This window comes from Camelina sativa, chromosome 16 (assembly GCF_000633955.1).
Source record: "Camelina sativa cultivar DH55 chromosome 16, Cs, whole genome shotgun sequence".
Taxonomy (NCBI): domain Eukaryota; kingdom Viridiplantae; phylum Streptophyta; class Magnoliopsida; order Brassicales; family Brassicaceae; genus Camelina; species Camelina sativa.
In genome coordinates this window covers 2,702,613-2,724,290 of record NC_025700.1, presented here as the reverse complement: position 1 = coordinate 2,724,290, position 21,678 = coordinate 2,702,613, and the positions used below count along the sequence as shown (strand labels likewise).

The 21,678-nt window shown below is 39.3% G+C and overlaps 3 protein-coding genes across 3 annotated transcripts in view; 1 reads left to right on the top strand and 2 right to left on the bottom strand.

The window, feature by feature from the left end:
- On the bottom strand, nt 1,276–2,090 carry LOC104749452 (cyclic dof factor 4). Its single transcript, XM_010471095.2, has one exon. It carries the CDS (start codon nt 1,975–1,977, stop codon nt 1,456–1,458), a length of 522 nt encoding a protein of 173 aa, XP_010469397.1. The 5' UTR covers nt 1,978–2,090; the 3' UTR covers nt 1,276–1,455.
- On the bottom strand, nt 5,798–10,092 carry LOC104749451 (protein SCAR1-like). The gene is made up of 9 exons (XM_010471092.2): nt 9,498–10,092; nt 9,083–9,246; nt 8,587–8,710; nt 8,403–8,499; nt 8,249–8,316; nt 6,498–8,169; nt 6,316–6,411; nt 6,117–6,221; nt 5,798–6,029 (listed from the first exon to the last, which is right to left on the bottom strand). Exons 1-9 carry the CDS (start codon nt 9,650–9,652, stop codon nt 5,970–5,972), a joined length of 2,541 nt encoding a protein of 846 aa, XP_010469394.1. The 5' UTR covers nt 9,653–10,092; the 3' UTR covers nt 5,798–5,969.
- Nucleotides 20,544–21,678, top strand: part of LOC104749450 (uncharacterized protein At2g34160-like) — a 7,668-nt gene continuing 6,533 nt past the window's right edge. Inside the window, exons 1-5 of the mRNA XM_010471091.2 lie at nt 20,544–20,721; nt 20,987–21,035; nt 21,178–21,240; nt 21,339–21,403; nt 21,501–21,639. Coding sequence (XP_010469393.1) covers nt 20,602–20,721; nt 20,987–21,035; nt 21,178–21,240; nt 21,339–21,403; nt 21,501–21,596 — 393 coding nt within the window. The 5' untranslated portion in view covers nt 20,544–20,601 and the 3' untranslated portion in view covers nt 21,597–21,639. The remainder of the gene's footprint in view (nt 20,722–20,986; nt 21,036–21,177; nt 21,241–21,338; nt 21,404–21,500; nt 21,640–21,678) is intronic.

The following is a 21,678-nucleotide window of genomic DNA, read 5'->3' as shown; positions in this document are numbered from 1 at the left end:
TGAGGCTGGTTCATCTAATCCAAAACCAAGTTACCAGAAGGGAGAAAAGTCAGTTGCTCTCCCAAAGGTTGAAGCTTGGATGATGGAAAGGTCGAATAAAAAAATGAAGAGACGGTTTCTGACTCACTAAAATAACTTGAAAAAATTCCAACAAAAAGCGAGATATTGGTGGCAAGGAGATCACTTAGTGTTCAGACTGTGATTGAGGAGCATGAGCAAAGAGAAAATCTGTTTCATAAAAGGTGTCATGTTTGAGATAAGGTGTGTTGTATCATAATTGATGGTGGGAATTGTACTAAACTGGCGAGTGAGACAATGGTTAAGAAATTTGGGCTAACTATGAAGAAACATCCAAGGCCATATAAGCTACAATGGCTTAATGATGATGATGGTGAGATGAAGGTTGTGCGATGTTCTACCTATGGAAGCTAGTCATATTCTTCTGGGAAGACCATGACAATTTGACCGAAGAATAAGCCACGATGGTTTCACCAACCGTTATTCTTTTGAGTTCACAAGCAAAAAGATCATCTTAGTTCCGTTGACTTCTCATGAAGTTTATCAAGATCAATTGATATTCAAACAAAAGAAGGAAACAAACACCATGAGCGACCCCATAAACACAATTCACCAAAAAGAAAGCAAGAGTTTGAGAAAAACCAATCAAAGACTTGTGAGAGAAAACTTGTGAAGTATTCAAATTTATTTGTGAGAAAATGAGAAGTTAAGAAAACTTTATTTTCAAAACAACCTTTGATTATGTTTGTTATTTTTCATGAGTTATTCTGACCTTACATCGGTATTACCGAGTGAAATAACTTTTTTTTTGGAGGATTTTGAAAACGTGATCCCGAAAGATAACCCAAAAAAGTTTACCACATATTCAAAGTACTGAACACTAAATATATTTTGTTACTGCATCACTTCCAAACCGATCAGCTTATAAAATTAATTAATTCGGTGGAGATATTGGAATTTCGAAAGCCATATAATTAAGAATATCATGAAAGAAAACGTTTATGTTTCTTTTAAACTGATTTTCTGATCAAATTAAATGTAGAACAAAAAAAGCATCTTTATCTCTCATTAGTGAACAAGACTCTTTGGGAGAGGTCTATATTTAATATTTTATGTTATAGCATAAAATCTTGTTACACATGGGATTCTAACCCAAATATTATAAGCCCCGCTAGTAAATATTAATATTAATTAGCTAATTAAGAGTGAAGAGATGAGTTGTTTAATAAGAATTCTCATCAGCTTGTATGGAGAGAGTAGTAAAATAGAGTAAGTACTAATTTAGATTCCACTGATTGACAAATGGCAAATTAATTAACGTGACAGCCTGTATGTACCCAATAGCAACCAAATTCACCACGTTCTTTCTACGGGTTTATAGGAAAACCACTCAACCCCAAAACCAAAACAAACCAACAAAAAAAAAACTAATAATCATCAGCACGATTGACCGTCGGAGTAGCACCGGAGCCTTTTCATAGGAAAATCATGCCGGAAACCACCGTGAGCTGCGGCTGCGGCATGCTGCCATTCCTCAACGAGCAGTCCATTAATAAGCTCGACCTGGTGGACACCATTACTATCCCCAAGCATACCGACCATGACACGGCCTGGTGGTTTGGACTTCCGACGACCGGCACCGACAGGAACATTCCGGAGTGCACCACCGGCGGTCCAGTAACGGTGGCAGCCTTTACAAAAGTGTCGAGGCTGGTTAACGTTATAGTTGTTGAAGTAACAGAACTTTGTCTCCATGCTCTTGCATCTTGGACACGGTATGATCTTGTCCGGACGCTTCTCCGCCGTCAGATCCGATGACGTTGATGATGATCTAACGGCTGTTGTAGCCTCCGACTCTGGAGGTTGTTTGATCTCTTGTTCCTTTTTCAACGTCTGAGTGTTGTTGAATGCAATGGTTTTGCCAAAGAGTTTAATCCCCTGAGAATCTTGAGTGGCCATGAAGAGAGTGGAAAGATTAGCTTATCAAAAGTATGTTGCAGGTAAGAAATAGGAGAAGACGTCTTTTTATAGGAAGATGATAGTATAACTTTTTAGCAAATATGGAGAAAGAAAAGGAGATGAAAAGCGACTGAAGTAGTGGGAGATTAAATAAAATATTTTGCTGGATAAAGTTGAAAAGCATATAGTATTAGGCGCATTCATCGCTTTATTTTATTTTACTTTTGGGTCTAGAATTCACATCTACACGTAAAACACGAATACCAGTGCAGATCAAGCTACAAAACTTTCTTTAAAAAGCTAGTATTTATTTGGAAAAAAAAAATAGAGGGATTGGTAAGTAAAGTAGTTTACTGTAAAACCATCATCGAGTCCGTAAAGTAGTATAGAGCGCAGAAGTCTTATCAACACGTTTTCCCTTTTTTGTCCACTTTGCTCCTATTAAAACGAATATAAAATTACAATTATTACGTAACAATGTTTAGACTAGTGGATGCTTGAACGTGATCCAACTTAAAGTAATCTCAGTTTATTTGAAAGAGATTCTATATCCATGATCCATCTATTCACATCCCTTATATATTAATATTATATATTAATAAAAAAGCATTTTGTGAAAATACTGATTTGAAGGAAAGCATTTTGTAAAAATCGTCGATTTGAAGATTTAATTACCATTAACCATTTCAAGATAAATATATTTACAAAAATATTTGATTTATGAAATGTATCATTAAAATATATAAGGAAATCTTTATTTTCTTATTATTTACATAAATGTATTATTAGAATATATAAGGTAATGTTTCTTTATATTAGTTTTTTAAAATAAAAGACTTCGTCAACTATTAAAAAGTATATATATAGTTAAAAATTTAATTATCATTTTCATAACATATTTAATAATTTAAAGTAAATTATATTTCATAAATTATTAAAAAACTTATTCATCTATTTAACTTTTTGAAATACAAAACTTATTCTCCGATTTTTAAAAATTTGATGACTATTCAAGTACTCTATCTGTTTCACAATAAGTGTCATTTTGACACATTTCATACAAATTAAAAAAATATTAAAATATACATATATGCCCTTATTTAATAAATGTTTAATGGGTTAATTTAGTCATAGATTAAGGATAAAACTAGAAAATCTAATGAAAAATATGCATTGAAAATATAAAATAGTACATTGAAAATGTAAAATGACACTTTTGTGAAACAAAAATAAAATTCTAAAATGACACTCTTTATGAAACAAAATGAGTATATATTAAAAATTAATTATTACAATAATCTTAAAAATAAATAACATTATCACAATTATCACAATAATTAACATTATATTCCACATTTCACGGGTGAAATATATTTTTACACAAAATAATTAAATGTAAATTTGAATAAAAAAAATTATGTGTAAAATTATTATTATGGCACCTTAAATTCCAAATAATAATTTTAATTGTAATAATTTTATTGAGTCTATTTATCCCGTATGTAGTGTGGGTTATTACCTAGTTTTCATAGATTATCAACTAAGTTAGAATTTCTGCCTTAACGAAAATATAGTTGATCCTAGTTTTTGTTAGCTACATGTATTTTTTCCTTCAATATACAAGCTTTCATCAGAAACAAAAAAGGCAGTAAATAACAAAAGTGTTATAAAGCGAAGCAAATATATGTGTTGGTAAGACTTTTGCATTAATAATTTACGGATTTGATAATGAATTCACAGTGCACGAGTTACGAGTTCCACTTTACTAACACTTTAACAATAATCTATTATTATTAGGTTTGAAGATGAAATTAAATGTGCAACTCTCTAGACACCTAGGAGTCTTGCCCCATATATATTTTCTTTTCAAAAACTGGATGAACTTGTGTGTATGTAGTAGTATACTTTGTCTCATACTGTATATACTAATATTTTAATTATTTTTATAATTTTGAGACCGTTGGATTGAATTATCCTCCTATCTTTACAGTTGATGAACTTTTTTATTTACTTGAATTAATTCTGTTTGTTGAACAGAAAGAAAAAAACAAAAGTATTAGTTCTGTTTAAGATGTGATCTTAAAAGACAAAGCCGTCAAAAAAGAAAAAGCTTGGTAATAAGTCAGTGTTGCGTAGGAAAAAGAGAAGAAAAGAAGAGTGTGAGCTTTTGAGACTCAGACATCGTTTATTCATAAAACATCTTTTCACCCTTTTTCTTGTGGATCCCATTCAAGGTATAGCCTCCTCATAAGTCATAATTCATAACTACTCTCTTTGGTTTTAAATTTATACACCATTGTAGTGGCCAGATTGAAAAACTATGGTACATGTTTAGATGAACCGGTTTATAACGAATCAGATTGTCAATAACTGGATCAATACAGATTTGGTCATGAACCTAGCTAGTATGATCCGGTCCGTTAGTCAAGTCAAGTTGATTCATATATATACTTTAATGCGTTAATATTTGATTGAAAGAGGGAGTGTCTTGAATGGAAATTGCTTTGAGAACAAAAAAAAAAAAGATAGAGTTAAGCAAAAACACTTTTTCTGAAAATATGCCACTTTCAATTAACCTAATTCCATTATTCGGTTTGACGTATATGCATAAAATTTAAAACTAAAGAAAGTAGAAAAAGAAAAAGGAAAAAAGAGAACATTGATCGACATTCATCTTTTTCTTTCTTTGAGTTTGATTTCATATTCATCTTCCCTTTAAAAACTGTGGTATGATTTTTCATTGGTATCTTTTTAGTCATAAAAGAACAAACTTTTACATACAGTATGGAAAGGAAAAGAAAAGATAGGCTTATTAAAAAAAAAAAAAAAAAGAGAGATATCCTTTTGGTTTTGAGCTTTAAGGAAATTGATGTTTTTTTCTTTTCAATTTACCAAATATCTTATAGTACTAAATAACATTCACTAAATGAAGGAATAAGAACAACATCAGTGTTCTGCTAATCAAAGCCAATTCACACTGTCCATCACGGTTCACTCTAATTTTCATTTTCTCTATGATTCAGTCAAATATATACCTTTAGTCTTTGCTATTCTCTTTCGTTTAAAAAATTAGTTTTTAGCATAAAGTTATGAAAATTAACTTTTATAAAAAAATGAATATATATGTATTGAAATAATTCTAGGTTATAAAGAAAAGAAAAAAAAATTATGGTATTTTCTTTGATAAAGGAATTCTTTAGTCACAAGACTCACAACTCACAAGGAAAAATAAAAGTGGCAAGAAGAAATAAAAGAAAAAGATACCAACTACTTTTTGTGCCTTCTCTTGTTTACTGATTAGGGTCTATAATTTAGAGATCGGACACATACATTTTATGATTTTGGTCTTGGAAGTGGCTAGTTCAGATACTAGTTATCGGTTTTGTTGAGCTGCCTTTATCAATTCCCGAGCTGCTTTGGTTTATAATCTTTAGATACTCTTATCTCATGGCCGATTGAATTGGTTCAAATTGGTTTATGTTTTTCCACATGGCTTTGTGCTTAATATATTCTCATCCCGACTGAATTGGTTCAAATCGGTTTATTTTTAAAACGGGATTTTTTTTTTGGACAGAATATTTCTTTCTTCTCTAGAGAGTGTCGAATCAAGTTTACAACAACTTAAAAACTCAAATTAAAGAACACAAAGCGAGCTTCACGGCTTAGGGTTTCGAGTACACTTACTTGTATAATGATTCCAAGATCCTATATTACGTATGACAACTAACGCTTTTTTACGTATAATAAAATACTCTCGTTAAAGAAAAGAAGAATTAATTAAAGTCCTTTTGATTCCGATTTACTTCAACAAACAATAACATAAGTCACCAACTGATTCCATCTTATATAGTTATAAAATTATATTTATTCAGAACCTATATATCTCTCTTTGTTGAAGATAAAAATACAAACGCACGACAAAATCGACCTAGATATCTACTACACATTAAACATATAAGAAGGAATGAATATGGTGAAACGCAACTAGTATATCACGTGTCGCTATCGCTCCATGAATCGCTTTCGTCATCTCCATCATCACTTGCTACAGCCTGAGACAACAGCTAGATATGTTAATGCCTTTTAACGACAGGAATGGATTGTACTTGGAAACTGAAACAGAGGATCATAATTTCAACCTGTCTGATAGAGTTTGCCTTCTCTAGAATCACGCTAATATTGGTGTTCATCGTAGCTTCCGATGATGCTGTCTTTGTCGTGACCACGCGTCTCAGGTTAAATTGCTGTTATGATTCAAAAAAAGATGTTGTTGTTGGTTACAAAAAAAAAATACAATTTATTTGAAGTGCTAAAGTTCTTGTTACGAAAAAGACTCACTTTTGTTCGGATTTGATGCAAGAAGTCTCCAGCTTCTGTCTCTTTTGCGTTGCCATGGCTTTGCTTATGGTCTCTCACTTTGTTCTTAAGATGTACCTATCATTCACCACATAAAACTTCTTATGTCGAGAAAAGACAAAAAAAACATGGAAAAAAAGAGTAGAGAAGTTGATTCTTTATACCTTGATTTCTGGTTTAGGATTAGAAACAGTGACAATGTTAGGTTCCTCTTTCTTGACTGCATGTAAAGACTTGTTGTTCTGTTCGAACGCGCGCATAAGAGCGTCCTTTAGAGACGGCTTGTTGTTATCCTCGAATCTCTCTGAGGATGGTATCTTTGAAACCATCCATTGTAAAGGTGGGAGAGGCGGTGGTAATGGCTCAGCTGGATTTTGGAGGTACGAGACATTTCCAACTAAACAACCATTTGCTGTTTCAATCTTTGTAGATGGTGCTGAGAGAGAAGAATCTTCAGGATTGGTTCTGTGAAAAGAATCATAGAGCTCTTGTTGGTTCTTGCTTTCACGGATTTCTTCTGATTCTTCTTCCCACTGCTGCTCAGACAACGACACAGAGCGATTGTCATTGTCGCTATTATCTGAAATGTAAGAAGATGATCTACAAAAAGTGTCCTTGTCTGAATCAGAATCAGGAAGTGAAGTAGCAGTAGTCTCTGGCACTAACTGAAACGAAGAAAATGTGTAATCATCTGGAAATTTCAGCTCCAGTTCGGAACTAGGTAAGGTTTCTGAGGATTTGAAAGATATCTTCATGTGATCAAGTGGAGGAGATGAAGTAAACCAATCAAAATGAGCCTTGTAATCTTCTCTCAAGGGTTCTTGGAAGTTTTCAGTATCAGTCTCTTCAACAATTTCTGGAATAGCTTCGGCTACAATCTTCGGTTTAGATGGTTGCAGTCCCAGTAGATTTCCATTAGTCCATGTTTTAATGGATTCTGTGTCACAAGAACTCTCAGCTTCTTCTGATTCTTGATGTTCTTGGATACCACTAATATCATACAAGGGATTTGAGAAGCCATTGGAATAACTATGAGTGCCACTGCTTATTTCCGAAGCCGCCCATGGATCTTGATGAATCAGTTCTTGAGATTTACTTACCGGTGATGATAAATGTAGCTCTGTTGCAGCAGCACATATGGACTCATCATCACTAAAGATGTTAGTAATCTTCTCTGTTTCTTGCTCACACACAATTTTATCTAATCTTTCTTCTGTAATCTCATTGGAAATGTTCTTCTGCACCTTTTCAGTGGTTTGATACGCTTGATCATTGTCAGATTCCGAATCAATGGTGTAAAGTGCATCAACAAAATCATCCCCTTCACTTTCAGTTTCATCTTCACTGTCCATTTCCATTCCCCTATCTTGGACTGCTTCAAACTCTGTATGGTCTTGTAGTCTTGATATCAGTTCAGCATCTACCGTTGTATGTTCTTTCAGTCTTGATACCGGCTCAGCATCAAAGACAGAGTTGGTCTCCATTAGTTCAGGAGCTTCATCTGTTGCACATTGCAGAACATTGCATTCCTCCACTATCTCAGCTTTCTCATGCCAACTAACGGTAGACGAACCACGAGCTGCTAAATCTTGAGAAGGACTATCATTTGTATCTTCACTTTCACTTTCAGAAAGAAGTACTGAAGCAATGGTCCGGGAACCAGGTGTAAACCTTGAAGAAGAAGAAGATACACCCTTCAATTTATCTCCACCGCTTCTGTTATCGAAAGATAAAGAACGATGATCTTGCAAGTCGGATTTTGATTCTATTTCCATCGTTGAGACTGTTTTAGAGCAAGAGGTTCGTCCACTGAAGCTTAAAGAAGTAATTGTCGTCCTGAAAATCATATGAAAATTTCATGTTTTTGAGTCATATATGAAACATATCTCAATAATGTCAAACCAAAATGTATTACCTGTCACTCTGGTTAGCTATAGAGGCAAGACTTGAAATATCTCGATTCCGTTGTAATGATTTTTTCTTCTGTTGTTTCATGTAGATAAGTTAAAGACACAGAATAATAACCATAAAGAAGAAGAGACTATGGTTGAACTTTATATAAAACAGACCTTAATTTCTGGAAGTTTAGAAACTCTTGATGCTCTTTTGAAATGAGTAGGATCAGAGTATCGCTTCAAACAAGACCCTGGTCCATTTATATCAAACCTGACGAAAACCGCAAAGAATCAGGATCACATTTTCAACCAGTCTAAAACGTAACCAGAGAAAAAAAAAAGAGTGAAGTGTACATACTTGTCTAACAAGTGCAACCGAGGAGGCTCCCGGCAATCTTCATATGGAGCCATTATAAACGGTGGCAAGTCGTCATATATAAAGTGATTTTGCACATTTGGTATACGAGGATGCCACTCTAGGCCTGAAACAGCATGTGAAAACTCAATTGATTAACTGTACTTAGACTGATTCACTATATCAAATAGTATCTTACTTCTTTTCTTATTAATAACTTAAATGGTTACTACTAAAATATCACTTTTTATTTAATACAGATCCAAAAGAAAGAGAGTTCATAGCTTTCTTCACCATGTGATGATCCAAGCTACTATCATATCCTCATCAAATTTTCTAAACCCACTAAAGAGTATTTTAGGCTTAGAAGTAAGTGCAAAAAGGCATGTGAGCTAGGGCCTACACTAAACTCAGAGGATATAATTTAGTTTAAAGAACCCAAAAGATGTGAATCTAGACAATAAAAAAGGTTGACAAGAGAAACAAGACAAAAGAAAACCTCCAGTATATGCAAAATGAATGTGGTTCGTTTGTGCAAGCACTTTCTTGTGGATAGAAGGAACTGTAGCTTCTATTTGCTTTAGTCTCATCTTCAATTTATTGCTTCTTGATGCTGTAATCATAACCTCCTCTTGTATTCCATGAAATATCTCAGCTGCAAACCTGAAACTCATGACAAGTAAGAACCATAAACTAAGCAAATGAATAAGACTAGACATAGCAAAACTGAGGATTTTACAGAGGATCTAAGAAACATAATAAGATCCCTAACCCCATAATATTACACATTTTCACTTAGCTCAAATTATCACTATAACAATTAAACAAAAGACAAAACATTTATAAGTAACACAGTTATCAAAGAAATTGAAAAAAAAAAAAAAAAGAGTTGGGGTTGACTTAAAAGTACTTACTCGGTGAGATCACCAAGTTGACGCAAGATCCCAACAAGTCCAGAAACGGAGACGCCATCAAGAACTGCTTTAGGGTCTTCAGGGTCGACGTTTCTGTGAAGCTCCGGTTGACCTAAACCGTGGACGTTCCTAACTTGGAGCCTAACAAGCGGCATTTTAGTTTGCTCTGTTCTTGAGAAACATTCAGGAGAAAAAAATGATCAAAATGGGTTTGAAGGATAAGAGACAAAGATTGAGTTGTTTATTTTTGTGTGGGTGTCTGGTGAGAGATTGTGGCAGCTTAACCGCCGAAAAGAGAGAGAGAGAGAGAGGGAAAAATTTGGAGGTTACAAAAAGGAATTTGGGGTGTAAAGTGAAAGAGAGACTAGGAGGAAGTCGGAAGACATTGCCAACACCGCAAGCTATTCCCTTTACAATATCATTATAACAGAGAATATAAAAACAGAAAGTGCAAAGACAAAAGGACGAAAAGGGGGCTTGCAGCAAAAAGAAAGGTACCCATAACCTACTGTGTCATATGGAAAAGATATTTTATTTCAAATTATGATTCATATTGGTTTTGAACCCAAAAAAAAAAATGATCCAAATTTGGTCATCCCGGAACTAAAATTTTCTTACTATAATTCATTTTTGTAAATTGTGACAAAAAATAGTTAATATTTATGTTGGATATGGTTTTTTGATAACCAATAAACTAGTGAATAAGGTTATGTTAAAATCGTTTTGATGACATTAGTACTTGATACAGTTTAAAGATGTTCAGAAAATTATAATAGATCTATGCTCCTTCTTCACAAAAATTGGACTCACCTTACCAGTATTTTACCAATTGTGAAAATATAGACTCGGTTTTCTATTCTGGAATGAGCGACTATCATTTTTTTCGTGGTAAAAAAATCAAAATGGTAGTCTTCCAGTAGCACAATTCTCAAACAAACAAAAAAAAAATCTAGTAGACAACCTCATCAACTCGTTCTTACGAGCATATATTTGAAGAAGTAATTATATACACAATTGGAGTAAAGTTTAGATCAATGAATGAGAATTTGAAAAGTTCTACAATATAGAAATGAAGTTACAGTTTAGATAGCTTTAAAGTTTGGATCATTGAATGGGAATTTGAAAACTTCTATCATATAGAAATGGGGTTACTGTTTAGATAGCTTTAAAGTTTGGATCATTGAATGAGAATTTGGTCGTTTGTTAGGAAATAGACTTGTTGAGTTGGCTCCATATTTATTAGAAGAACAAAACTCCCATAAATGGGGCACCAATGCAGACACTCGTACACATCTATGACTATATCTTTGTTTTTTTTTTTTTTTTTTTTTTTTGTTAATAAAANCTATACTAATATAGTATGTGACACGATTCAAAGCTTCTAATACTGATTTTTTTGTTTTCCTTTTAACAATGAATCTAGTCAAGTGCAATTAATTTTTTGTTTCTTATTTTAGACGATAAACTTCTTCTAAAATGTAGAGGTAGACCGTAGACACATGACAAAAAACAATTGTAGAGCTAGCCTTTTGCATCCTCAATTGATACCTTGTTAGTGCGGGATTTAGCACCCCCGACATATCGAACTAAACCAGAAAGACAATTTGGTTATTTAACTGGGAATCCGGTTAAAAACTCAGTTAGGTCATTTAAGCCCACTTCGGGTAGAAGAAGCCCAACCTCGAGGGTGAAGAACCGACTTCCACTTCGTCCGGCGGCCGATCTAAGAGATAGAGTAACTTTCCTTATTTTAGTTCGTCTGATAAGGAAAGTTAATATATTATGCGATCTATAAATATGTATAAAGAGGGAAAGACTTCTCCATTGTAAATCATCCATTATTGAATACAGTTATTGAGTTCTCTTCTTGTTCTTAGCAATAGAAACCCTAATTCTTCAAAGATCAATTCCCTTTCTTCTAATATCAAAGCTTAGATTGGTTTTCTAGAGAGTTTACTTTACTGAATTTGTTTTCCCCTATAAACAAATTCATTGTGGAAATCCAGTTTCTACAATTGGCGCCGTCTGTGGGGACCGCAAATCGTCTCTAAAAGTTACTCTCTAAGAAAAAAATCTCATCCGAAAAAGTTCTCTGAAAAGTCCACGATAATGTCTTCACCCATCACCGAAGTCACCGGCGCGAACCGTACCACCTCCAACACGCCCGAGGTCACGGGCATCGCACCTGCTCAAGACAACGTTGCAACACAGAGCGGTGTATCAACCAGGCCGGCTACCGCCGTGTATGTTCGCCGCCCCGTCAACGAATCGAGGAACCTGACCGATGTCTCCTCCAAACTCCCAGTTGAGGCCAGATCTGAAGGGGAGACCAGCCAGGAAGCAGGACGAACAACCCCCGGACGAGGAAGATGCACGCGCCACGGAGCAGTGGCTCCGCGCACAAAACGGGAACCCCCCTGTTCGCACCACGACAGCGATCCAAAATCCGCAAGTCGTCTCCATGGAAGATTTCAAGATCCTGTTCGGCACCATGACGAAAGAGATCTAGATGATCTCCGAAACTAACCGCAGGGTCGACGCCGTCATAACTCAGACAACCCCATCACAAATCTCTGCTGGACAATCACCCATACTCGGCACTGACGGTCTCACTCGTCGTCTCGATTTTTCGGACGTACAATACGAGCGGAGGAATCCTCCCCCTGAGACGACATCGAGTATTCGACCAACAAACCCAGACTCACGTATGCACGAGAGTTCGGCCGCCCCGGTCGCCCGCTTCACGAACGCGGGGTCTTGCCTCGAAATCGAAGAAATCAAGACGCAGATCAGCGGTATGAACACGCTTCTTCATCGGGCTATTAGCACAGCTCCAGAAATCGACAGGATTGTCGAAGTGACCCGACAATCCCCTTTTACTCAACGGATCTTGCGGGCCGCCATCCCAAACGTCAAGCTGAAACTCCCAACCTACCTGGGCGACAAAGACCCCGTCTAATTCATGACGTCCTTCATGGCAACCATGACAAAGGCACGATTCACCGAAGAATAGAGGGATGTTGGTTGTTGTCAGCTATTCGTCGATAGCCTCTCCGGCCCTGCCTTGGTGTGGTTCACAAGGCTCGAACCGAGTTCAATCGATAACTTCGACCAGTTATCTACGACTTTTCTTAAGTATTATCGAATTCTCATTGAACGAGGCGTGACAAGCTCATACCTTTGGGAGATGACCCAGGAACCCGGCGAATCCATCGGCAGTTTCCTGAGCAGATTCAAGGAAAAGCTAATGCGCGTCACCGTCCCAGAGGATGCCGCAATGGCAGCCTTCAGAAAGGGGTTGATTCCCGGGTCGCCATTATGAAAGGATCTTAACATACGGGAGCCCAAGGACCTCGATGACGCGCTACATCGAGCCTCCAGATTCGCACTCGACGAAGACAAAGACGCCCAGTTAGCCGCAAAGATAATCGGGCAACCGTCGCACCCCCCTAAGGCTAAAAGCCGGGNACTTTTCTTAAGTATTATCGAATTCTCATTGAACGAGGCGTGACAAGCTCATACCTTTGGGAGATGACCCAGGAACCCGGCGAATCCATCGGCAGTTTCCTGAGCAGATTCAAGGAAAAGCTAATGCGCGTCACCGTCCCAGAGGATGCCGCAATGGCAGCCTTCAGAAAGGGGTTGATTCCCGGGTCGCCATTATGAAAGGATCTTAACATACGGGAGCCCAAGGACCTCGATGACGCGCTACATCGAGCCTCCAGATTCGCACTCGACGAAGACAAAGACGCCCAGTTAGCCGCAAAGATAATCGGGCAACCGTCGCACCCCCCTAAGGCTAAAAGCCGGGACGAGCACCACGAACCTCGCAAGCATCACGACCCCCAAGACCGAAAAAGGTGTCGTTCACGCGGTCTCCGAAGTGGAGGACCAAAACAAACAGCCATCCAACCCAAAGGAGCTGTACTGCGATTTCCACATGATCGCCGGCCACTCCACACACGAATGCGTCCATCTGAATAATTTCCTGTACGGAAAGTATATTTCCGGCGAAGTCGAAGCCACCTTTCAGCCAAAAATCATTCGTGGAGGCAGAGGTCGCCGAGGGGTTGGCGTGGTGGACGATCTAATGGCGGCTGTGGCGCAGGAGGAGGATGAGGCTACAACGGTCCAACCAACGGAGTTCAACAGCCGGCTAACCAAGTGCTGGCAAACCATCAAGAGGAGATGCCCCAGGCGGACGAGCTGCCTGGCCCACCCAAGCGGAAGAGAGGGCAAAATCCCGAGCGGGCCAATTCTCCTATCCGAGGACGAATAACCATGATACTTAGCCCACCAGAGGACTGCGCCGACTCTATCCGCGCACTAAAGAAGAGGGCGCGTCAAGTTTGCAGCCTTCAAGCAGCCCCGAGCGAACCTCCACTCTGCTCGGACCCCATATCGTTTATTTCGGAACACGCCAAGGGAATCCAACACCCCCATTCGGACCCTTTAGTCATCGAAATCTCTATGAGCGATTTCGATGTCGAACGAGTTTTGGTCAACACGGGAAGTACCATCAATGTAATATGCTGGCAAACGCTAGAAAAAATGGGTGTCACGCCGGAACAACTGAAACCCGAGTCTCGAACATTGACGGGCTATGATGGGGTCGCCAAACTTTCAATGGGCGATGTAAAGCTGCAAGTGCGAGCCGGCGGATTGTCCCGGAAGACCAAGTTCGCAGTCATCGATGCGCCTCCAGTCTACAACGCCATTTTGGGGGTACCGTGGATATACGCGATGCAGGCCGTACCATCGACCTACACCTCTGCCTCAAATTCCCAACCACCACAGGAATTTGCACACTTTATGGTGACCAGAGGGTAGCCCGAACTTGCTCTGTTATCAAGAAGAAGCAGAGGAAGACTGAGGACGCGTAACAACTACAGAGCGGAGACCATCTTACCGGTCCCCATAAGCTGGAGAGAGATCGCCTCAAGTCTCCGGAGTGTCGAATCTTACAGGTGAACATTGATCCCTCCGATCCCTCACGAACTGTTGGCATCGGTGCCGAACTGGAAGAGCACATAAAGTCAAAGCTGATCACTTTTCTGCAATCTCGGTCTTCCACATTCGCCTGGTCGACAATGGACATGATCGGAATAGACCCCGATGTTATCTGCCACAAGCTCAACGTCGATCCTACATTCAAACCAGTAAGGCAGAAATGACGACGCCTGGGTCCAGATCGGGCCAAAGCAGTGCAGGATGAGGTCGAGCGGCTGCTCACAGCTGACCAGATAATGGAGGTCCAGTACCCTGACTGGCTGGCCAATCCAGTCGTGGTCACAAACAAGAACGGTAAATGGAGGGTATGCGTGGATTTCACCGATCTCAACAAAGCATGCCCCAAGGATAGCTTTCTTTTGCCACATATAGACCGTCTCGTCGAAGCCACAGCCGGAAACCAACTGCTCTCGTTCATGGATGCTTTCTCAGGTTACAACCAGATCGCCATGAGTTCGACTGACCGCGAAAAAACGGCATTCATTACAGATAGGGGGACCTATTGTTATAAGGTCATGCCGTTCGGACTAAAGAACGCTGGAGCAACCTACCAACGGCTGGTAAACATGATGTTCACTAGTTTGCTTGGAAAAACCATGGAAGTCTACATCGACGATATGCTGGTCAAATCTTTGATTGCAGAGCAGCACATCGAGCATCTCGCCGAGTGTTTCGATATCTTGGATCATTTCCAGATGAAACTGAATCCAACGAAGTGTACATTCGGAGTTACTTCAGCCGAATTCTTGGGGTATATCGTCACTGAGCGGGGGATAGAAGCAAACCCTAAACAAATCGAAGCCATATTGGGACTACCGTCGCCGACCAACAAGGGAGAAGTGCAACGTCTGACCAGCTGCATCGCAGCTTTAAATCGCTTCATCGCTCGATCAACAGACAAATGCTTCCCTTTCTACCAAGTCCTCCGCGGAAATAAGGATTTTCACTGGGACGAGGAATGCGAGGTCGCCTTCCGGCAATTAAAGGAGTACTTGACTTGCCACCCAGTATTAGTCAAAGCAGAAGACGTCGAAATATTGTACCTCTACGTCTCGGTCTCCAGTTCGGCTGTCAGCGGCGTGTTGGTTCGAGACGACCGCGGGGATCAAAAACCTATCTTCTATACGAGTAAAGCACTCAACGACGCGGAGTCACGATACCCCACGCTGGAGAAGCTCGCACTCGCAGTGATCATTGCCGCACGGAAGCTCCGATCCTATTTCCAGTCACATTCCGTCGTCGTGTTAACCGATCAGCCACTCCGAACTGTCCTCCATAGCCCCCTCCAATCTGGACGCATGGCGAAATGGGCAGTCGACTTCATCACCGAGCTATCTCCTGACCTCGACGACCCCACTCCTAGGGAAGAGCATTGGACAATGTTCGTCGATGGTTCGTCGACGAATGAAGGATTCGGAGTGGGACTCATTCTCCGGTCCCCCACCGGTGAAGTTCTCGAGCAAGCATTAAAACTCAACTTCAGAGCGTCAAATAACGAAACGGATTACGAGGCCGTCCTTGCGGGGCTTCGGTTAGCACGAGGACTCAGAGTGACACATTTGCAAGTCTTCTGTGACTCCCAGCTCGTAGTCAGCCAATTCAGTGGAGAGTTCGACGCCAAAAATAAGCGAATGGGGGCGTATCGGCAGTTGGTCCAAACACTGTCCGGGGAATTCACATCTTTTTCTCTGACAAAGGTCCCATGGAACGAAAATGCGTCAGCCGACACCCTCGCAGCCCTGGCAAACAGCTCCGACCCTGATTTACGGTGCACCATCCCGATCGAATGCATCTACGCTCCCAGCATCGACCCCGACAATCAGATAACAGTAATCAACGACGACTCAGTTCCGATGGAGGTCAACGAGCCAGTAGAGGATCTGACGGACGTCACAAAGCCTCCGGACGACTGGTAAATTGAGATCAAACTCTATATCTCCGAAGGCGTCGTCCCACCAGACCGATGGGCAGCACGACGCTTAAAGGCTCAAAGTGCCAGATACATCCTCTTGGACGGGGAATTATTCCGCCGAAGCGCGTCAGTAGTGTTCCTTACCTGCGTCACTCGGGACGAGGCCGAGCGAATCATGATGGTGGTGCACGAAGACGAGGGTGGCAACCATTCTGGCGGACGCGCACTCGCCCTCAAAATAAAAAAAGATGGACACTATTGGCCAACCATGATGGCCGACCATGATGGCCGACTGCGAAGCCTTCGCGGCAAAGTGCGAAGCCTGTCAGCGCCATGGACCAATGCGGCACATCCCGCCCGAACTGCTGAACACCGTGACAGCTCCATATCCTTTCATGCGCTGGGCCATGGACGCTATAGGTCCTCTGCCGGCGTCAAAATCCAAGAAATACGTCTTGTTGTTGACCGATTTTTTCACCAAATAGGTCGAAGCAGAGTCCTTCACAAGGATCCAATCCTTGGACGTAACCAATTTCATATGGAAGAACATCATATGTCGGCACGGACTTCCATACGAGATTGTCACCGATAACGGCACACAATTCACCTCGATGATCACCAGGCGTTTCCTGACGAAGTGGCAAATCCACCTCAGCACTTCGACTCCCCGATATCCGCAAGGAAATGGACAAGCTGAGGCCACTAATAAGTCGATCGTCGACGNAACCATGATGGCCGACCATGATGGCCGACTGCGAAGCCTTCGCGGCAAAGTGCGAAGCCTGTCAGCGCCATGGACCAATGCGGCACATCCCGCCCGAACTGCTGAACACCGTGACAGCTCCATATCCTTTCATGCGCTGGGCCATGGACGCTATAGGTCCTCTGCCGGCGTCAAAATCCAAGAAATACGTCTTGTTGTTGACCGATTTTTTCACCAAATAGGTCGAAGCAGAGTCCTTCACAAGGATCCAATCCTTGGACGTAACCAATTTCATATGGAAGAACATCATATGTCGGCACGGACTTCCATACGAGATTGTCACCGATAACGGCACACAATTCACCTCGATGATCACCAGGCGTTTCCTGACGAAGTGGCAAATCCACCTCAGCACTTCGACTCCCCGATATCCGCAAGGAAATGGACAAGCTGAGGCCACTAATAAGTCGATCGTCGACGGACTAAAAAAAAGACTTGGTCGAAGGAAGGGGGCGTGGGCAGACCACCTTGATGGCGTATTGTGGTCCTATAGAACAACCCCGCAGCGGAGTACGGGACAATCCCCTTTTTTCCTTGCACATGGTCTCGAGGCACTCGCCCCTGCCGAAGCAGGAGTCCCGACACTCCGACGTACCATGATGGTCGGCAATCCCGAACTTAACAACAGGATGCTGATTGACCACAACGATCTTGCCGAAGAGCTGCGCGATCAAGCCATAGTCCGAGTGCAGCACTACCAAGATGCAGTGGCTCGGTATTATAACAAGACTGTTCGTCAGCGGCGTTTCAACGAAGGTGATCTGGTTCTACGGGAAGTTTTTCAGAACACCAAGGAAGTCAACGCCGGTAAACTCGGCGCTCGATGGGGGGGTCCATACCTCGTATCCAGGGCAGTTCGCCCAGGCGTCTACGAACTTGTAACCATGGCCGGAGAACGGATCGAACTAAACCAGAAAGACAATTTGGTTATTTAACTGGGAATCCGGTTAAGAACTCAGTTAGGTCATTTAAGCCCACTTCGGGTAGAAGAAGCTCAGCCTCGAGGGTGAAGAATCGACTTCCACTTCGCCCGGCGGCCGATCTAAGAGATAGAGTAACTTTCCTTATTTCAGTTCGTCTGATAAGGAAAGTTAATATATTATGCGATCTATGAATATGTATAAAGATGGAAAGACTTCTCCATTGTAAATCATCCATTATTGAATACAGTTATTGAGTTCTCTTCTTGTTCTTAGCAATAGAAACCCTAATCTTCAAAGATCAATTCTCTTTCTTCTAATATCAAAGCTTAGATTGGTTTTCTAGAGAGTTTATTTTACTGATTTTTTTTTCCCCTATAAACAAATTCATTGTGGAAATCCAGTTTCTACATACCTCGACTATAGTGTGGGTGTGCGCGCGTGTGAGTACAGTATAGATATGTATTCATATATCTTACACGTTGAGACTTATACACATACATGTGGATGTGTGACCTACTCCCACGTTTTGAGATATACACACAATAAATCATGCACAAGCATATTTAGATCTGTGCTTCTAGAGTAGTTAAGGATCTAAAACTCTCATTAACCAAAGCAACTTATTAACTCGATCTCTTTTGTCGTTTTAAAATTTTAATACTATATTATTAGTGATACTAATAAATGGAAATACATTTATAACTACTCAATTCACACTATTAGAAGTAATCAATTCTATGGTCCTTGGTAGGTATAGTATTAATGAATAAGTAATGCGATTAGATCCATGCACGACTTTTTGCTAGTCGTCTATTTATGGAGATGCTACCTAATCATAAAACTAATCACATCTCATTTGTCATTTAATATTACTTCTGTCCTTTAATATTTGTTTAACCAAATTGGGATTGTGCGGTTGTAATCTTTTTTTTTTTTTGGGGTCAAAATGCGGTTGTAATCTTTGACGCAGTTTCTATGAGCAATATTACACTGTTATTCTTAGTTCCATCATATCAGTAAAAAGTATACAAACCTTTCAAAATAAATGGCGATTGATAACATGATGTTTAAATATTTGTTACTAAAACTAATTTCATTATCATAATATTGTTTCTAACAACCTCGATCGATATGTACTTTGATTAAAGATGAAATCATCCAATTGTAGTATTGTACACTAGCATCATGCATATATGTCACACACTTTAGCATTTTCTTATATCTTCCAGGGGAAAATTGTCATAGGATCTCTAGACTCTAAATAACGACATATATATATATATATTAATCATTTGCATAAATATAAAACAATAATTGTGCAATGACCCATCGATAGCATCATCAATGCTTTGTTTTGAGATGAAACGTGGCATATACAGTACGGTGTTGGATTAAGACATGATACCGTCATGCCGTAATCATGTCCTAACTCTTGACATCGCTGTATCATATGACATTAAATTTTTCTTATTTTTCGAAATCGTCAATATAATTTTAATTGATTGTATAGATCTATGGCAGGTTGATACCCATCAGTTTTCTAATAAGATAATTTTTTGTTCATTTAAATAAAATCCAACTCATTGACTTTGCAATTGGCAGATAGTTTATTCACGATTAAAAAAAATATTATTTATCTGAAGCAGTTATATATCGAAAAATCTACTAGTCTTTCGTAAAACCTTAATATGTACTACCCTAGATTTTTTTTCTTTGTTAAAATATCAAACTAAAAATAGCTATAAGAGAGTACATGACCCATGACCCATGACCCATCCATAATCAGGCTTATTACAATTAAATTCGGAGCCCTACCTTCTTGCTGATGGACACTGACACACTCTTAATTAGCATGGTTCTGGATAACGTTCTAGTTACAATCCATTTCTCGTTTTACGCCAAAACACTTCTAAAAATCTACGATTCCAAAAACCAATTTACATATTTAAAGCCCATAGATAATAATAAGAAACTACTACATCCGACGAGATTTAGAGCCATGTAACGCAGATTATACAGAGTTACAGAGTAATGTAGCTTGCTGCTAGCTATAATTTTTGTTCAATACAGTTAGAATCGAGTTATCACTATGGTCGAGGTCTATTCAACACAAAAATGGATCGTAAGAAACCAGCAAGAAGCTAAAACTGAAATCATAGTGGTCATAATGTAAGTGTTTTATGGATTTCATACTAGGATTAGTAGTATATTACATCAACTTATTACGTCATCACAATTAGATAACAAGAAACTCTCTAAAGGCCAAAAAAACCCAACCCTTTTACCTTTGATCCATTGTTAACCCCCTAAAAGCCCATATAAGATGTTGTTTCGGCCCTTCCCAACAACCCGATTAACTAACCGGGTTGACCCGGAATGTTTGGGTGACATATACATAACCCGGAAGAAGCGTATCTTCTTCTTGTTCTGTTAATTTCTTTACCTCTGAAGAAAAAAAAAAAAAAATTAGGGTTACGAATTTACGAATAAGCAAACATGGAAGAGATCACCGATGGAGTAAACAACATGAACTTGGCGACTGATTCCCAGAAAAAAAACCGGATTCAGGTTTCCAACACCAAGAAACCATTGTTCTTCTACGTCAATCTCGCCAAGGTCCACACTTTATATGTCCTCCTTTAGCTTTTGAAAATTTCCTGGTCTCTAAAGATCTGTTTCGATTAAGAGTATGTTATTGTGTGTCAATCCAACCCCCAAAGGCTCAACCTTTATATGAATCTCTATGTTATATGATCTTGTAGTACAACCCCAAAGGCTCAACCTTTTTATACACATGAACTTGGTGTGTTTATGTGTAAAATTGATATTTTCACAGATTGGTGTTTTAACTGAGTGTTTATTGTTTTTGGATTTTGTTCAGAGGTATATGCAGCAGTACAATGATGTTGAACTATCTGCCCTTGGGATGGGTATGTATCTTCTTCATCCCTATTCTTCTGTATACTATTAGGACTGTAATGTGTATTTGAGCTGCTCTTAAGTAGTCTCTGATTCTTGGTTTATTTACCTCATAGTACTAATTAAGATTATCTTCTAACATGAAACATGTAGCCATTGCAACCGTTGTTACTGTTGCTGAAATTCTGAAGAACAATGGTCTTGCTGTTGAGAAGAGTAAGTGATCTTTTTATTCTGTCTGAATTAGTACATTCTCTAATAATGGCGATTGAGCTTTGTTTTGGAAAATAATGGTTTCTTTCTTATATATATAGAGATCATGACTACAACTGTGGATATTAAGGATGACTCAAGGGGACGTCCTGTCCAGAAAGCTAAGGTAGTTTTTATTTTATTTAAGAGCAAACTCGTTCATGCATATTCCAATCTGTTCTGAAATTATGATTTATTCGATTTCGGTTTCTTTGGTATGGCAGATTGAAATAACGCTTGTGAAGTCAGACAAGTTTGATGAACTAATGGCTGAAGCCAAAGAAGAGAAAGAAACTGCAGAAGCTCAGGTGCAGAGCTGATAATCCTAGTAATATTTTTGGTTTTCATGATCTTTTATCTCATCTTGATGCTTATTTACTAATTAAAAGCGCTTTATTTCAT

Bases quoted from the DNA above. Each gene is read 5' to 3' on its own strand.
- LOC104749452 (XM_010471095.2), bottom strand. From the start codon at position 1,977: ATGGCCACTCAAGATTCTCAGGGGATTAAACTCTTTGGCAAAACCATT.
- LOC104749451 (XM_010471092.2), bottom strand. From the start codon at position 9,652: ATGCCGCTTGTTAGGCTCCAAGTTAGGAACGTCCACGGTTTAGGTCAA. The intron at 8,317-8,402 runs GTCTGTTTTATA...ATGAAACAACAG, and splicing joins CTAAACTTCCAGAAATTAAG to AAGAAAAAATCATTACAACG. The intron at 8,170-8,248 runs GTAATACATTTT...TATGATTTTCAG, and splicing joins ATAGCTAACCAGAGTGACAG to GACGACAATTACTTCTTTAA.